Here is a 19,275-nt window from a genome sequence, read left to right as displayed (position 1 = left end):
GTATTTTTGAAGTATTTCCATAGTTTTATTTTTGTAGTTTTTCTTAAGTATTTTTATAATATTACTGTGGTTGTATTTTTCTAATATTACTGTAGTATTTCTGTTGTAATATTTCTGTCATGTTCTTTTGTATTATAGTATTACAGTAGTAATATTTTTGTAGTATTCTTATGGTATGTCTTTCAGAATAAAAGCAAAATAGTAAATAAGGTCACTGTTTTTAAGTATTAAATTTGATATCTAAATTTCTAGTAATTTTGTAGCGTTCTGTAGTACTATTTTGTCATAGAAACACATAGGGACAATGGGGACAAAGTTGTCACCACAAAAAAAAAACATCTATTATTATCAGTTCTTTATTTAAATGAGCTGTACAGTGGTACCTCCATCCTTCCATTATCTGCACCGCTTATTCTCAGTAGGGTCACGGGGGTGCTGGAGCCCATCCCAGCCATCCTCAGGCAGTGGGCAGGAGACACCCTGAACTGGTTGCCAGCCAGTAGCAGGGCACACAGAGACAGACAACTCACTCGCTCATTCACACCTAGGGACAATTTGGACCGGCCAATCAACCGGACATGCATATTTTTGGAATGTGGGAGGAAATCGGAGTGCCCGGAGGAATCCCACGCAATCACGGGGAGAACATGCAAACTCCACACAGGAAGTTCGATCTCATGACTTCAGAACTGTGCCGCACACGTGCTGACCACTGCGCTGCCGTGCTGCTCTATTTAATATTATATGTATTGTTATTATATTTTGAAAATTTTCCTTTGGCGGGCCGGATGAAAAAGCCTGACGGGCCGCATGTGGCCCAAGGGCCATGGTTTGCCCAACTCTGAGTTAAGGGATCTGTGAACAGTAAACCGAGGGATAGGAAACAATTTTCTAATTGCAGTTGGTTTCTATCCCCCCCTCCTCCCACTCTACAACAGTTTCACCTTGCTATGTCTCCCTGAGAATGAATTAATGCCGTCCCCCCGGGGATGTTTTTCTGCATGCTGGTGTAATTACTTACCCAAAAGGGGTCGCCCCCTAGGGGTCCCATCATGGCCAAAAAGAGAGGCTGCTGCAGAAGAGCAAACACAGCACTGACGAGTGACTGCATGCCCGTCAGGCTACCAAATTGCGACGAGGGATACCTGGCAACAAACCACAAAAGCATTGAATGTACAAAGTAAAAAACGACTACGTTCGGCTATATGCCCAAAAACTTACACAGCAGCATAAAGGCCGCCCACGGCCGAGTGAATGAATCCTCTCACCACTGTATGCAGAATGAATGATACGATCTGAAAAAAATACATACATTTCCTTGGCATACCTGTCAATTTACATATATCTTTATTGCTTAAGTATTTAAATACAAACATTTTTAGAAACTAATACAATTTCAGTCTAAACTTTAGTAGACACTCTAAATAAGGAGAGAAGACATCAATGGATTTTGTACTTGCAAGGAGGGGCGGGAGAAAGGCCTCTGGATAAGGAAATTCCATACCGTCCTAAAACCCTCCCCTGTATGGAAGCCCAAGAGGGCCATAATTCAATTAATAAAAAGAACATTGAATTAACCCCTTAACATTCTGACGGCCCGCCGGCGGGTTGATAAACAAACATTTGTTTGTACGATGATTCCATATAATTGGAAAGCTTAAACTTTTGGGATTTAAGATATCCATTTCAAAATGGACTCACCACAGTCTGAAACAAGATACCTGAAAACTATAAACCCAGCGTGGCTCACAAATTATGTCCCCTGCTCCTCATCAAATGAGTTGAATGTCCGTAAAAATGGCATCGTTACATCCAGGACGATCTAGTGAATTGAACCGTGTAAAATATTTACCCTAAAAATCATGACAATGGGGACAGATAAAAAAATAAAAATTAGCACTTCTGCTTCTTTGGAAGTTCCTTATTGTAATCTGTTTATTTTTAAGGGGAATTTTGAAGCGAAACAGACGCCTTAAAAATTTCCCATTATGGTTGTTATCCTCTGACATTTTGATTGACGCCTCTCTCGACCAATAGCAGGCTTTTTTTCACGGCCCACAGCCCGCATTAGCTTATACGGGCCTGTTTGATAAAACAGAGATTACCCCCAGTAGTAATCGGTTCAGATGTTGATTGACACATTGGTTAGCCAATAAAATTCCCAACATAAATAAGTACATATTTACGGTGTGTATTCAAATCAGAGCCGAAAGTAAATATACGCAAGGCCAATTGTGATTCATCTGTAGTTTGCTTGATCATTGATTGACTTCTGAAAAGAGAAGTCAAACATTTACAACTCTTTAACAATGTCTAAAAAATTGGCCAAAGTAAAATACACGGTTGCAGAATTTTTATGGCAGTAAACTTGTCTTCTGTGATTTTTGGCAAATTGTGCAGGATCACTAAAGAGATTAATAAAGACGGGCTTTGAAATAAAAAGCCTTAGGCAAAATATTTTATTTAAAAATTATCATGATTGAATTTTACATTTTAGAACAGAACACCTTTTGTAAATTTATTTGCAATGGTTCAATTATTTCTAACAATTTTAATGTGTTAACAAAAGGTGTTTTTATTTCAAAACATCCTTATCAAATTACACGATTGTGAAATGTATTCTGTTGTAAAATTTAAACACATTACAATTCAATTAAGTTGAAAATATGTAATAAAAATATTTTGCTATATGCTTTTTATTTGAAAAAGCTGTTTTTATTTAAATGGGGCCATTTTTAGAACACATAAAATGAAAATCGTGCAAAAATTAATGTTTTAAACCTCAAGGAATTATGTCATTTGTTTAAAACAAGCCCAAAGTTAGATAATTTTTAACCCATTGCAAGATAGTGTGTGTTTTTAAAAACACCTTAAAATTAGATCATTCTTTTAAACCAAATTTTTATTTTATTTATTAAACCAACCCCTCAAAATTATGTCACAATGAGCAAAACGATCCAAAAGAACTGGGTTTTAATAGGCTTTTATCATAATTGTATTGTACATAGTTTTTACATTTTAAAGAACAGAATATTTATCCTTTTTCTCTGTCTCTGTCTCTATCTATCTCTCTCTCTCTCTCTCACACACACTTTTTATCACTCTCTCTTTCTCTCCCTCTTCCTGTCTCAGTCTCACTCACTTTCTCTTTCTCTTTCTTTCTTTCTTTCTCTTCCTCTCTCTCTCCTTTTTTCCCTTTACCCCTCCTCTCTCTCTATCCCTTTGTTTCTCTACCCCCCACCCCACTCCCCCACCCCCTCTCTCTATCTTTATTTGGCCTGGCGTCCATCTTGGATACTGCAGCATCCGACTACCGACCACTCCAAGCAGCTGAATCCAATCTTCTATCATTTTGCTCATCTCATTTAATTCAAGTAATTAAAAAAAAAACATCTTACCTGTAGAGGGAGGTTTGGTACCAGGCAAGTAATCCCAAAGCCCACCAAGAGGAAATTTGTAAGCACAAACGCTCGCAGGGCGTTGGTCACTTTCTGTGTCTTTCTGTCTCGTCTCTTTTTTGGGGGTTCATCTCTAACAATAGCAAAGGGAGACATTTTGTTTTATGGCATTTGATAAAAAGAATCGTCATGCTGTTAAAAAAAACTCACTTGTTGGACACGTCTTTCGATTCTTCTCCATCATCGCAGTCCTTCAACTTCCAGTCCATGATTTGTCCAATCACGGGAGTCGTCATGAGGCACAGCAGCTGAAGAACGCCGAAAATGGACGAGTATAAACTCACTTCGGGGTGGAAAAAGAACAATGTTAGAACACAAATACATAAATGGAGTTTTAAACTGTGTACATCAGGGGTAGGTGAACACTTTGAGTGCTGTGCCGCATTGGGTTAAACAAATCTGGCCAAGGGGTGTCCTCTTTTATAAATAAATATAGAGAAGGACATTGTCAGAACCCAAACAGACGGTGGACCCAAGCGCATAACGTTTTCACACCAAGCTTTATTTTACAGAAACGGGGCAGTAATACGCGGGAACACAAACGCCAGCGATTCAGCGATCGCTGGGCAGAAAAAGTGAGACAGAGAAGTCAGCCGCGGGAAAACAGGAAGCCAGGGGCAGGCGAGGTCGAAACTGGACAGGACAGACGGAATCGAGAGTGGATACAGGATGCACGAGCAAGATACCGGACAGACAGGATCGATACCTGATACTTGATTGGACGGGACTGATACCCAATACAGGATGCTCGAGCAAGATACCGGACAGGACGGGACTGACAGGATAAATACTGGACAGGACAGGACTGACGGGATCGGTACCGGATACAGGATGCACGAGCAAGATACTGGACAGGACGGGACAGACGGGATCGATGCCGGATACTGCACACACGAGTAGGATACTGGACAGGACAGACGGGATCGATACCTGATACAGGATACACGAGTACGATACCAGACAGGACGGGACAGATGGGATCGATACCGGATGGAGGATGCATGAGCAAGATACAGGACAGGACAGACGGGATCGATACCGGATACTGGATAAACGAGCAGGATCGTGCTGTGTTTTTCATGATTTTAAACTGACTCAAGGTAGAGAGTTTAATCATTTAATGATCATAACATTGTCGGATGGGAATCGATCAATACCTGTCACGGTTGCCATTGGGCCCAATTGGCCCCGCCCGTGTGGCGCCAGCTGTGGCTCATTGACAGATTGCTTTCCGTCTATTTTAAACTCAGTGCTCTCATTATTTCTTTGTCAGTGTGTCAACGAACTTCTGCCCCGCAAGACGTGGGTTTCGACTCGGTCCTGTTCCTGTTGGTATTTCCTGTTCGGTATTGTTCCCGTTTATTTAGTCCTTTTTATCATTTTCTCCTGTTTTCTTTCCCGTCTAGTTTATCCTGTTTATTTTCGATATTCTGTTTCATTATCTATCCTGTCTGTCCCGTCCTGTCCGGTATCAACCCCATCTGTCCGATATCAACTTGGGCAATTGGTTTCGATCTCGTCGGCCTCTGGCTTCTTATCATTTCACGCCAGACTGCTGCCTAACGTGCATGACTCCCCATTTTTCGGAAAATAAAAGTCTTGTGTGAGTAACATCACACGTTTGGGTCCGGATCCTGTTTCGGTTCATGACATACCCCCTTGTATTTACCTTGATCAGATCTTAACGAAACTTCCCAGTATCGCCCACCCCCAGCCAGCACGTCCGATTTCCTTCCAGATGGCATCTGACCGACTTTTTGCCATGCATCATGATACACTTCATTTAACGTGAACTGAAGCTTAAAGGTCAAGCTAAATGTTAGTCATTAGTATGAAGTTAAAACTGAATACACAAAATCATTAAAATGCAAAACTGCTCATGTGAGGTCAAAAAGCGAATTGAGATCAAAGTGTAAAAGGTCGAAAACATGGAATGGATTATTGCTGTTAAGATAAACTGTTCAATGTTAAATAAATGCTAAGCTATAGAAGGGATAACCAAAGAGGTTGTTGCTAAGATGTTAAATGTTTGATAAATGCTAGGTTATTGAAAACAGTCACTGTGGAATCTCAAATCTTACCAAGTTCCATTCTTTCCACTGAAAACCAAAGATTAGGAACAGCAATCAGCAAACTTCAAAACAATATACAGTAGACCCTGGGATACATCATATTGGGGGATAAAAACCTATGCTAATGGGTTAATGCATACCGAACCTAAATCAGATAAAAATATCAAATTAACAAAATAGTACATAGTAAGAACCTTTTATCTATAACATACATGAATATGGTTAAACAATGTTATAAATCAATATACATGTAAAGGGAAAATGGCATTTTGTTTATTTTTGGTGTGACGTGACTCGAGCTGGTACAGTTGTGTTAGGGGGTGGATGCATAGCAGAGAGGAGACAGTGGATTAAAATCAAAGATGATTTTTAAAATTTCCACTTACGTGGAGTGTCATGTCCTTAGATGTTTAGTTGCTTTAATAACCTTCGTATTTTTGATGCTAGTCCAAATCGTTGATTGGTTTTGGCCATGCATCTTAGGGGGGGCAGGGATTTGTGTGCCTTTTTCATATGTCTAGACAATCACAAGCTTTTCTTCCACGGTTGTCGTCTTCTCCCTTTAGCATCACCAAAGCCTTGGACCCATGGCCGATAAAGTATGAAAAACAGTATTGAATCGCTAACTGCTTTCTTGTTGATTTTGTATAGTGGGAAAAATGTCCTGACAAGGGGACAAAAAACATCTTATTCCACACCGTGAAGTAAAAACGTATTCAAGTTGCGTCTACTATAAAGTATTCCCTTGTTGTATCGCGGTTCTGCAGCAGACACCACACAGCAAATGCTATCATGGGGGCAGAGGGCTGTGTCTGTGTGTGTGTCTTGTGGGCGTGACTGTCTGTGTGCGCTATTGTAATAGGCTGGTGAATGCTGTCAGTCAAAGACAAAGAGCAGGTCGGGTCCAGAAGTCAACGGGTCCACAAAAAAAAAACTGCGAAACACAGCAACAGCTAGTATTTTAGTGGCTTGTTACATTGAAAATAAATTCATCAATTAAGTCAGATTCTGATAAAAAATGCTGATCACCACTGGATGCTCTGTGGATTGTTATCGGTTCCGGGAAGAGACTAAGGCGGCGTCGGGAGAGAACGGAAGTCCAACCTAATGCTTCGGCTACACAAAAACTCTGACAAGCCACCCCTGCTGAGCTTTTATCTCAACAATGCCAGATCCATTTCCCATTAAACGGATGACCTGAAGCTTCAATCTGTGGGAAACTGCTACATTTATGACTCTTGTATTTTAATCATCACGGAGACCTGGGTCAATCCAAGGATCCCTGATGCCAGCACGCAGCTAGCCGGACGCTCTTAACACTGTTTTTTTACACAGAAGGGAAACAACCCTTTCAATTTTGTTGTACTATTGTAGCGTAACAATAAAGACTATTCAAGTGCTATTATGTGTTCTGTGTTTTTATTTGGAGATCTTTAGTTGTTGTTTTTTTACAGTTGTATATATTATCAGTTTCTGATACTTACTAAAAAGTAAATGTTTCTACTTCTACTTTTGACTATTTGGGACTTTTTTGGAACGCCACCCCACGAAAAAAAAGGGGTTAATGATGTACCGCAAACTGGTTTGTTGATGTCGTATAGTGGGGGAAATGCGCTGACAAGGTGCCGAAAAACACACCGTAAAGAGAAAATGTCATAAAGCGGGAATGCCGTATCCCCAGGGTCTACTGTACATGGATATTTCCAGTTTTTCGCCAACTGTTGGGAACACACTAACCTGTATTAAGGTCTCCATCGCTAAGGACCTCGAGGACGCTGTTCATGGCCCCCATGTAGAAGAGGAGACGAAGCTGAGTGACGGACATGGTCACCAAACTCAGCAGGAAAATGGGCGTGGTGATCGTTTTCAGGAAGGACGGGGCTGAAATCCATAGAGATATCGAAACATGAGGACTCGGATTCAAACAAAACAAACCGTAAGCTAGGGCTGCAACGATAAGTCTATGTTGTCGGTAAGATAGAACTAATAGACAATGAATTAGATTGTCGACGATTGTCCCCAGACATGTTTTTCCAACTAAGTGAGGCATCTTTACATGAATATTATCTCTGCTGAGAGTCATTAGCGGTAACATAAACATACAGAATGGGCGGCGTCAAGATCCACTACCAAAACTTCAAAAGTTCGGAAACAATTTAGCCTGGATACAGCTAATAAAAAGGCAGCTTGCGAATTTTGCAAAACAGATCTTGCGTATCATGGCGGTGGATCATTTATGCACAAACATTTAAAAAGCACGTTGGACAGTTGAAGAAATGGAGTCTGACTCCCCTCGGTAAGATTCAAGTAACGTTCGAGCCAATGACATGCATTGTACATTTTATACATGTATATTTCGCGAAAAAAGAAAGCGTCATTTTCTTGGTTTACTGGTATAAAACATATTCACTTAAATTTATTATGTACCGTAATTACCCTTTAAGTTTATTTATGGGTGTATGTTTCTACTGATTGAGCACTGTGCCTATTAGGCTTTCAATTTTGCATTTTTGTTTAAATTTGGAATTTTTGTACTAATCTGGAGTATGTTTAATAAAATATTTATTTTCATTGTATCTTTGTTCTTGTTTTTACTATCATTTGCCACACGATTAAATAAACTGCATGCTAAATTAAAAAAAATAATAATTATCTGATTATTTATTTCAATAGTCTGTGAATCGTCGACTACAGACACTGCCCTACTTATATAGGTTCCAGACGATCGTTTGTAAGTTTAATTTATTCGTAAGTTGCTTCAGTGCTATATCAGTATGTTTAAGGCCTGTATAAGTAACCTGTATTGTTTTTTACTAAAAAATAAACATTTCATAAAATGATTTGCTCTAGAAAGATAAATAAAGTGAAGTTTAACCTACTTGCGGAAACTTCAAGAGTTAGGCTACTTCCTCCTCCATGGTGGAAAGTGGGCGAAAAAAAACGTTCCGACCATTTTCTCAACCGCACCAATCTTTCTTATTCCACTTTCATTTCAAATGAAACGCCTCGCCTCTTCTTTACACTTTACACCAACCACATTGAATGGATGCACAAGATATTAAACAATAAAAACGTCAAAGTTCTCAGCGTGCTAGAGATACAGTGCAGTGTGTTTACGCACTAACTAGGAAGATGAAGCCAAATTTCTTCTTCGGGGTAGATGCTGGGTGACCTCTCACAGCGCCACACGCCGGTAGTGGCGGAACATAGTACTACAGTGATGTAATCTACTAGGAAAAAGGTGCACACAATACAAAATCTAACCATGTCCGGATATTTTTCGACATCCCAAATGTTTTTTTCGTATCTACCGTTTTTCGTAAGTCCAATGGTCATAAGTAAGGGAGTATCTACAATTAATTACAGTAGTTGTCAGTAAAACCTCCAAGAACTAGTTTTAGTTTGATTTGTTCTAAGTTAGATGTGCTGAACGAAATGCAATATTAAGCATCTAAAATAAATCAAAACACGTCCAGAATTGGTGGGCTTTCGGGGCAGGATTAACGCAACAATGACTAGTTTTTTACCAAATTTGATCCTCATAAGGGTAGGGATGTATTTATGGATTAATGCATTTTTATTACATTTTCATATGAATCTGGAGTATGGTCGTTAAAAGATTTTTAGTCGGTGACTAGTAAACTATTAAAATAGTCGTCTGTTGCAGCCCTATTATAAGCAAGATGGCGTCTCGTACCCTCCTCCTGGGGTTTTTGGTCAAGTTCCAGATCCATGGTGGATAGGCAAAGCTTGCCTTCCTTGGTGGGCAGGTCCTTTTGCACCAGGCTGTTGCGCACGCTGAGACGGCGCCCCACTGTGGTCACTTGGTGATAAAACTGCTTGCCGGTGATCTTGTGGTCGAAGCCCAACCAGCTAAACTTGATCTTGACACTGATCGGGAGAACGGGAATCAGATCAAGTTTTGTACTGAGGCACTTTTCAGCCATTCAGTGTACAATCAGAAAAAAAAATCCCCTCCTTTGCCGACTCGGAACTTAATACACAGACACACATAGTGATTACAATTTAAAAATAAATAGAAATAAACTAGAACGGCTGAGCGTCAAAATGAGACAGGAAAGCATTTCTGGGTTCGTACGGGTGCTTGAAATCCTTGAAAATGCTTGAATCTTAATATTGTGTTTTCATGGTTTGAAAAACGCTTAAATTTTGGGTATAGTGCTTGTAAATGCTCAAAATTGTTGCCATGTTTCTCTGCAGTCTGACACAAAGGCTACGCATTAAATGAAGAAAAATCAAACTTTGGAAAAAAGAAGAATGAACTTTCTTTGGCAGGCATGTTAGTGTTGGCGAGATCAAAAATAATAATAACGACAGTTAATCAATAAAAATAATCATTATTAATAATATAGTAATGTATTATTCTTCTTTGAACGACACTGAAGAAATGGAAAATTGGTTTTAAATGTCCTTGAAAAGTGCTTGAATTTGGCCTTGAAAAGGTGTACGAACCCAGCTTTTAGCAGGGTAATTGGCACATGAGAATGGAAAACCCAAAGAGTAACACTGAGTCCAGATGGAGACTAAAATCCAGAATATGTCAACAAATATCGTTTGGAAAAGATTAACCTCAAGATCCAAATAATCCAAGGAAAAAACAAAAGGAAACTGATCATCCTGGAAGTGGGATTACCTCATGCGCGGTCCCTTCTCAAGGTTTCTTCATTTTCCTCATTTCGAGGTTTTTGAATTTTTCCTTGCCCTCATGTAGGTTTTAGATCAGGGGATTGTGTAATAATAGTCTGGTTTTGCAATAATCTGTGGTCTGTACAGCCCTTTGAGACACCTTGTAATTAAAGGGTCACAAATGAACATGACTTGACTTGAAGTTAAAAGCAGTTGCTCTTTTTTTGCTGATACAATAATGAGTCAACAAAACCAAAAATGCTGAGTCAACTTTTTCAGCATTTTGTTACATCTAGGGTTAGTCTGTTCAGGCTAACCTACCTGACTCCCAGTGAAAGATGGTTGTCTTATGTAAACTACTTCCCCCTTTTCTTGGGGGGGGCATATAATAAATATATATATATATATATATATATATGCCCTGCGATTGGCTGGCAACCAGTTCAGGGTGTCCCCTGCCCACTGTCCAAAGATTGCTGGGATGGGCTCCAGCACCCCCGCGACCCTACAGAGGATAAGCGGTGCAGCTGATGAGATGAGATGAGATGATATATTTATATATATATATATATATATATATATATATATATATATATATATATATATATATATATATATATATATATATATATATATATATATGAAGAGTAAAATATTTCACAGTAACAGGTTAGAAGTTAATCGAGTCAAGATTTTAAAAAATGATCAATTAAAAGCTATATCTAAAAAGTCGGTCTAACAAGGATCCCTGTAGACCTGAAATCCTCCAGCAGACCATTTCATAGGTCAAGACCAAAATGGCTGACTGCTGCCTCGTCGTAAGTTTTGGTCCTCACCTCATTAAATCCTTTAAAAACTAGTAAAAGCACCGTAATATCGATCCTAAAACGCACAGGGAGCCAAAACTGTAATGTGATCCCTCCCCCATCCTCCGTAGGCACACGTGCTGCTGAATTTTACAGTATGAAAAGCTCTTTGGAAGGACAGACTTCAGTTTTATTTTTTTTCAGGCGTACTAACGTGTAGTCCATGTCTTCTGGTCCTGGGAAGGGCTCCAGGGGCCAGTTGAAGAAGCAGTTGAGGAAGACCAGTCCGGCACAAGCCGCCCACACCACTAGTATGGTGATGAAGGGTATCCCAAAGTCGTAGATCACCTTCAAATAAAATGATAATAAACAATGTTTACCGAAATGTGTTAATAATACCAACAAAATGATATAAAAAAATCTGTTTTTCGTTTACCTTGACGCCAGGAAAAGTTACGGCAGAAGAGGCGTAAGAGCCGATCATCAGGGCGATAAAGGTGGAACGCAAGTCCCCGAACATATTGGGCAACTGGTGAAATAGAAGTACAGTTGAGCCTCTGTAAACATTTAATACCTATTGTGTGTTTGTACCTAACCCTAACTCTAAACCCTAGCTTGAGCCCTAACCCAAACAGCAGTCCTAGACATAACCCTTAGCCTTAACCCTAACCGTAACCATGCCCTAATCCACTCTTAGGACCCTTTTCCACTATGGCCTTCCTCGTCCCGCTCGGCCTTAGCCCGGCCTCAGACCGGCCTCTCCCCGGGTACCTTTTCCATTATAGGTCACTGCTCCATCTTGACGTCATTTCAGTGTCATATTTGGAAGTAATCTTCGGCTCGAATCTTCAGCACGGACCAGAGGCACACTCACACTTAGACTAGCGCCAATGGAACAATGGCCAGCGGATCTGTTAGTTCGTAAATACTGCACCTCGCCAGAGGACCACGGGCTGAATTCCGTGCGGTAGCCATGAATTGAAAATAGTGCTCGTTGCGGCAACATACAAACACGTGACGCTATTTTAAAAATGGCGATAGGACGAACTGAACTTTTCTCTACTACCCTCTCTGAACAGTCAGCGTTCGGCAATGCCCCAATGTAGCACACCAATCATTGGTCGGCGGTGACGCTTTAAGTCCCCGGTCCAGGGTATAGAACCTCAACCGAGAGGGTACCTAAGGCCGGGTTCCCAGGACTAAGAACCGGATACTTTTTCATAATGGAAAACCAAAAAAGGCCGGGCGAGGCAAGGCGAGGAAGGCTAGAACTATGTAAAGGAAAAGGTGCATTATTCTAGCCCTAATCATAGCCTAACCCTCGCCCTAGCCCCTACCCTAAAGCTAACCATAGCCCAAGTTCTAGCCCTAGCAGTAACCATATTTTTAGCCATAATATTAACTCAGCCCTACAAATAATATACCAAAACCTAGCCCTGGTCATAACCAAAACCTTATCCCTAGCCCTAAAACTATACCTAACCTTAGCTCTAATCATAGTCTTGGCATGGTTGGTGACCAAAATTGTTAAAACAGTCATATTGGACAAAAAAAAATAAGAAACAACGTGTTTAGAGCCGCAAAAAATTAAAAGATTTATATAAGCCGTATAAGAAAGGCTGTACTGTATATTTTTACTGTATATACGTAAATTAATTGAAAAATGTTAAGAATGTTTTTGTCATGTTTGTCCTCCTACAGAACGCATATCATTTTCCATTATCAATTTTTTTTCTGAAAACGCAGCAGGGAGCCACTAGGGAGCACCATTTCACTCCAGGGCCGCTTGCCTTTTCCCATTACTTTTTGGGACTTTGTAGTACTCACCTTTTCAACCTTAATATTACTTTTTGAGGGCTTATTAGTATTTATTTGGTGATTTTCAGTACTTCTCCTTACTTTTCAGGACTTTTTCTTTTTATCTATTACCTTTTGTAGTTTTTAGGAATGCTTCATACTTTTTAGTATTAAGTTCTCTTTTTTAGTACTTTTGAGTGTCTTTTCACAGTTTTAGGTACACTTTCATACTTTGAAGCACCTTTTAGTACTTTTTAGTCCTTTCTAGTACGTTTTCATACTTGTAAATGTAAAGAATCAATTTATAATGGAAAGGTTCAAATTCCCATTCTTTGAAAGTAAAAAACAAGGCCGGCAAACATTCCCAAATCAAGACATCAGCGAGGTCATCTGTTTCCAGACACTGAACAACAACAAGGGCTTTAAATTACGTAAGAAAAGGACGGGAAAAGAAAGAAGAGCGCCGCCTCCATGGCGATGAGCCACTGATTGCCGTTGGCTGTTTGCCCGAGCATTTATATGCCAGATTATGGACTTGAGTTGTGTAATAATTAACCAACCCTTGGGAGAGGGTTTTACAGTATCCAGATTTATAAAAGTAGACCCCTCCCCAGCCCCCTCCGTCTCCATGGTACACTTTTGGACTGAGTCCTGGCCACATAGGCTTGAATGTTGGCGGAGGTGCGAAAAAACAAGGAACAAGAATGTTGTCGAGAACTCTCAATCTTAAGGACAATTCAATGTTGTGGAGGAATCGTCACTGCTGATGAAAAATAAAGAGAAAGACTGGAAGTGATGTGTCATTGTTTATCGGTGTGTTGTTCTGTCCTAGGGCTAGGCAATCCATTTGATGAATTTTAAAATCAGTTATTTGAAAATGTCTTAAAAACGAGATAAGGATAATCTGTTATTGTATCATTTTTTCAATTTTTTAGAAAATGCTCCATGGCCATGATATTTTTTTACTTCTGATAACTGATGAAAACCTGATCCTAGCCCTCACCCTAAATTTAAACCTAGCCCTAACCTCAAGCGTAGCTTTATCCCTTACCTTAACCATAATTCTAGCCCTAACCCTAACCCTAACCCAGCCTTAACCCTAGCCTGGGCCCTAGACCTAACACTAGACCTAGCCTGTGTTCCAACAAAAGCTTGACCCTAACCTTACCCTAGCCCAGACCTAACCCTTACACTGGTCCTATCCCTGACTCTAGCCCTTACCTTAACCGAGTCAAATAGAAGAGTGGGCCCCCTGATGGTGTGTGAGGCTCTGTCAAAGGGGCACGTTTGAAGTTTTTATACTATTTTTTTTTAAACTGTCCGAGAATTAAGTGCAACTGCAACTCCACTGCACTAGGGGGCAGTGGCACTCTTACTTGGGGAGGTGCGTCAAGAGGTTTTCTTTTTCTTAAGTGGGCATGACAGAAAATAATTGAGAAGCCCTGCCTTAATCCTAGCCCTAGTCCTAACACCAGCACAAACCAAGCCCTAACCATAACCCGAGCCCTTGAGCTAACTCCAGACCTAACCCTAGAGCTAAGCCTGAGCCTTGTACTAACCAAAGCTTAACCCTAGCCTAATCCTAACTCTAGCCCTAGCCCAGCCCTAACCTTAACCCTGGACCTAACCCAAGCCCTGACCCTAGCCCTTACTTTAACCCCAGCCTAACACTTACACTAACCCAGCCCTAACCCTAGCCCGAGCCTTAGACCTAACCCTAGACCTAGCCATTACCCTAACCAAAGCTTTACTCTAGCTTAACCCTAACTCTACCCCACTCTAACCTTAACCCTCGCTCTTAACTTAACCCTAGGCCTAACACAAGAATTGATAAATATATTCATATTTTATTTAAATGCTATACTTAAAATAAAAAGGACAAAAACACACACAAAATCCAAAAAGCACACCAAATCCAATGAAATAAAATTTCGGGTAAACCATTAAAAGACTACAAATATACGATTCGTTTGAGTTTAACTTGAACATTAGTGCTAAGATGCTAGCCTTGGCGGTTGATGGTTGTGTCTACAATGCTAGCATTGGGCGGCAGTGGCTCAGGAAGTAGAGCGCTCGTCTTGGGATCAAGAGATCGCAGTTCGAATCCCAGCTCCTCCGTGTTACATGTCGAAGTGTCCTTGGGTAAGACACTGAACCCCTAATACCCCCAATAAGCAGGTTAGCGCCTTACATGGCTGCACGGCCGCTATTGGGAAATGTGAAGCACACTGTAAAGCGCTTTGGGAAGTCTTGACTTGAAAAGCGCTATATAAATGCAGATCATTTCATTTCATTTTATTTGTAGTTAATGTCTGCTAAAATGCTAAGCAATAAATGCTAAAATAATGCTAGGGCCTGAGTCAAAGTTAGCCATCAAATTGAAAGTATTCACTAATGCGGCTCGCAGCCCCAGAGAGGGTCTAAATGCATTTCAATTTTGGGAATTCATGATCTTCTTTACGTTTTCACGATCCAATATCGTTGTATCGCCCTATGCCTAGGTGTAAATCTATGAAATATATAATCAATGTGTAAAAATGGCTAACATTGATCGTACGCTTACCGTGAGAGAGGTGAAGGTCATGCACATGCCACCGAAGCCGTTGAATGTCAGGGCAATAAAGATAAGGACGGAAAGTTCTGGAAAAGGAGCAGAACAAACAGTAAATTGAATGATTAAAATGGTACGCTAGCAAATATAGATGTACTCGAAAATATTGCGTTTCTTACCGTTTGGTTGGTAAGCTCCGTATGCAATTAGTAGACAAGACAAGCCAAAACATGTGCTGAAATGACAAACGAAATTTTTAAGATTTGCAACCAAAAAATGAAGGTCTACTTTCAAGTTTTGTTCTGTTAGAGGTAGTTAGTGCGGCTGCGTGATATTTCATCGTCACTCCAGTTCGATCATTGTGTGTGTTCACTTAAGTTGTAATGCTTTCATGTTTAGTTCAGGTAGAGCAAGTTAGTGTCCCAACATATTCTGTGTTGTTTTTCTCCCATGTTTTGTGCAGTTAGTTTGTTTGGGCCCTAATGTATCTTTTGTTGCCTTTCATGTTTTGTTCAGTTACATCTAGGTAGTGTGCCTGTATTAAGTATCACAGTAACATCTCGTGGTTGTTTGTGCGTCGTCTTACGTTTGCATTCCGTTCGGTGAGAGTTGGTTTGTGTTCGAACATGTAGTTGTTTAATTTATGAATATGTTCACTGAATCCTTCTACTTTCGTGTTTAGTTCTGTTAGAACCAGTCGGTATATAGCTATCTTGAGTCGTCGCCTTTCATGTTCTGTTCAATCAGAGCTGGTTGGGGTTGGGACATTAGTGGGTATGTTCACCGCATCTTCTCTTTTTGTGTTTTGTTCCGTTAGAATTAGTTGGTAATCCATTGTATCCCGTGTTGTCTTTCTTCTACGTTTTTTTCAGCGCAAGAGAGTTTGTATTCACACAAATATGTCTTCTTCCTTTCATCTTTTGTTTATATAGATCTAGTTAGTATTTCAATGTGACATAGCAGGGATGCATATACGGTCCTGTGTAAGGGTGTTTGACCCCTTAAATTTCATTGTTCTGTTTCTGTACACTATTACAAACCGATTGCATTATGTTAATAAAACCTTTTCTAGTCAACTTTTTGCTCAGTTTTTTTCATTCTTGTGTTTTTGTACATTATCCGATATCGATTCCTATTCCTCCTACTCTTGTGTTTTGTTCAGTTAGAACAAGTTATTATTCCTCCTTATCCTGTGTCTTTTTTCCTTTCCTGTTTTGTTCGGTTAGATCTAGTGTTTAAACATTTTGTGAAAGGAGTGTGTTCCCGGGACATGGTCAGAATATCTTTGATGTCTTTGAATTGTGAAGACCAGCGTAAACTTCCTTGTTCTGTTTCTGTACATGATCACAAACTGATTACATTTCCGTTAAAAACCTTTTCTAATAACTGTGTTGTTCTGTTTCTTGTTTCCTTTGTTTCTGTACATTATGTGATACTGATTCCTAATCATCCTCCTTTTGTGTTTTGTTCAGTTATAAGCAATGGGTACACCTCCATATCCTATGTCTTCTTCCTTTCAGGTTTTGTTCTTTCAGATCTAGATCTATCTGAAACCTGCTACTCACCTCCCCAACAATCGTAGTTTTCGAGGTCCGTATTTGTCCATGACAATTCCAAGCGGTAGCGTGATAGCAGATAGGAGAAAGGACCCCACGGTGAAGGCCAAGTTCAACATCTCGTCCTGTTCTTTGCAGACGAGCCATCCATTCATCTTCAGCTGGCCGTCCAGCGGGACCAAAGGTTTCATCTCCACGCCGTCGCCCAGCGCTACTACTGCGTCTTCGTAGTAGTCGAAGTACTCGTCGGGGGTTTTAGTTGGGGCCAGGGACACGTTGGAGATGCTGATGTTCCCTGAAATTGTAATGCCAGAAGATCAAAAATTTCAGTGAAACAAGTTGTTTTTTCTTCTTGAGATATTTACACCTATTTACTACTACAGGTACTTTTTGTAACTGACTAGCGCAACAGGGCTACCTGTTTGTTATCCTTTTCTAAAATAACAACTTATATTATTACTATGTTATCAATAGGTTATTATTATGTTATTCACATTCACGGAGCCCATCCCTCTTCAGCATTTTCTTTTAGGTAGGGGTTTACTCCCCCGCACGAAACACATAATCCTGGTTTCCATGGAGGAGCAAGAGGAGCTTCCTGACCTGACTCAGACACATCACCTTCATCATCTATAGGTTGTAATTATTAAAGGGACAGTATATTTAGTTCCTGATTGAAATTGGTATTATCTTCTGCCCGATACTCATCTTTGACGTTAGCTGTTAGTGGCCTGCTGTCCGATGGTGGCTGATTAGTATCCGATACTGGTATCAGCAATTGCTGCAAATGTAATACATCGACCTGATACAGGTATCTATATCGATATTAGCCCATTCGTAGATTTACATATTTTATTGCTGTTTCGTAAAAAAGATGTACCTCTATCTTTGTCATTGCCACTTTTGATGATTTTGCACCACTACAATTATTATCACCCGGGTGAAGGGAGAAGGAATTTAAATATGGACATCATATTTCACTGGCAGTCAGGTAGGTTACCCCAGAGGTGAAAAAAATCCGAAAGACCTTGTCGACTGAGCATATTTTCCCAGAAAGACATTCCACTCTCCCAGGCCAGAACGATATTGAATATCTTTTAAAAGCAGTCTGGTTTGGTTACATCAGATGTGAAAACTGCCAAAAGGTTGACTTAGCATTTTTGGTTTTACTGACTCAGCAGCTTTTCGGGGGTTTTTGCGTCTTAAAGCAGGTGATGCTCTAATGGCGCACAGCTATTTTAGTTATATTTTTATAAATTTTGGGTAGACTTATGAATTATTATACAATGATCATCATTGAAAACAGTAAATCAGGGGTTAGCACACTTTTTGAAGCTGAGAGCTACAAAGAGCTACCAGTTTGTTCATTTCTAACAAAACCAAATCATGGAATAACTACGTTATCATTATGTAATTACTATGCTGTTACCAGGTTGTAATTATTAGACGTAGGGTTGAAATAGGCTCAGTCTTACACTAAAAACATTATGCCAGTTAGAGATCAAATTTTCAAGAAAATCACAATGACCCAACACTGGTGAGCTATATTCAGAACAAGACGGCCTACTCAGGTGATCTCATGGGTTACTTAGTGCCCGAGGGCCCCACGTTGTTCACCCGTGATTTACAACTCAAGCTAGCTATCTAACATGTATGTCAAGTTGCTCCGTAATCACAATTATTTTTTTCCCCCGTTTTGTTTTTACAGTTAGCTCCCGCTAATTTGTACACATCATCTCTTTTACTATCTATACTTTATCAGCCGAACTTTGAACTTCCGTACGTGTGCTAATAAAGTGCTAAGTCACATGCCCACAAAAAGCTGAGCTAGCGCTGCCGTCATCACCTTCTTACATCATCAGCTACCAGATAAAGCGTACGAAATTAGCGCTTCGGAAGTGACTTTTTAAATCCCACACGTGACTGGCCTGAGTCCATATTTCAGCAGATGCTAGCCTTAGTAGCATATAGCATTGTTTTGACGGTTAGCTTGACTTTAGCATCACTTAAGCAGTTAATGTTAAGTAATGTAACAGCTAATGAAAGTTTCCTGGACTTTAACTACTATTGCTAATGTAAATGTTTTTGCATTAATTACTAATATTTAATTAAGAAAATGTGATCTTAAAAAATGTTTCAAATTAAACGTTGTTCTGAAATTAGATCGATTTCCTAAAAGATGTTTTTCGTAAAACAATAAAGTAAACTGGTCAGGAATGATAAGTTAAAACAAATAGGAACTGAGATAAAATGGAGATATACATTGTGTTTACTTTATTCTTCTCTTTTCATCTTTTTTCTTTTTAAAATACAAAAAAAAACATATTTATGCAATATAAGCCACTAATTAGAAGTTTTCAGATACTTTTTTGAAAAAAAATTACATTA

The 19,275-nt window shown here is 39.7% G+C and overlaps 1 protein-coding gene across 2 annotated transcripts in view; it reads right to left on the bottom strand.

Moving 5' to 3' along the window:
• LOC148349264 (large neutral amino acids transporter small subunit 4-like) overlaps window positions 1-19,275 on the bottom strand; it is a 28,328-nt gene that overhangs the window by 4,812 nt on the left and 4,241 nt on the right. Inside the window, exons 3-14 of one of the 2 annotated variants that reach the window (XM_088321223.1) lie at window positions 16,897-17,182; window positions 15,511-15,566; window positions 15,344-15,420; window positions 11,420-11,512; window positions 11,198-11,331; window positions 9,228-9,421; window positions 7,268-7,411; window positions 5,540-5,557; window positions 3,609-3,741; window positions 3,399-3,531; window positions 1,222-1,295; window positions 1,022-1,145 (exon numbers count right to left, since the gene is read on the bottom strand). In XM_088321223.1, the coding sequence (XP_088177349.1) occupies window positions 1,022-1,145; window positions 1,222-1,295; window positions 3,399-3,531; window positions 3,609-3,741; window positions 5,540-5,557; window positions 7,268-7,411; window positions 9,228-9,421; window positions 11,198-11,331; window positions 11,420-11,512; window positions 15,344-15,420; window positions 15,511-15,566; window positions 16,897-17,182 (1,466 nt within the window). The remainder of the gene's footprint in view (window positions 1-1,021; window positions 1,146-1,221; window positions 1,296-3,398; window positions 3,532-3,608; window positions 3,742-5,539; window positions 5,558-7,267; window positions 7,412-9,227; window positions 9,422-11,197; window positions 11,332-11,419; window positions 11,513-15,343; window positions 15,421-15,510; window positions 15,567-16,896; window positions 17,183-19,275) is intronic. The other variant, XM_088321224.1, reaches the window with a different exon arrangement.

Source organism: Urocampus carinirostris, chromosome 17 (genome assembly GCF_059441175.1).
Source record: "Urocampus carinirostris isolate Australia breed hairy pipefish chromosome 17, RoL_Ucar_1.0, whole genome shotgun sequence".
In the NCBI taxonomy this organism is placed as follows: Eukaryota; Metazoa; Chordata; class Actinopteri; order Syngnathiformes; family Syngnathidae; genus Urocampus; species Urocampus carinirostris.
Note: the sequence above shows the minus strand (reverse complement) of the source record. Positions and strands in the feature narration are given on the sequence as shown.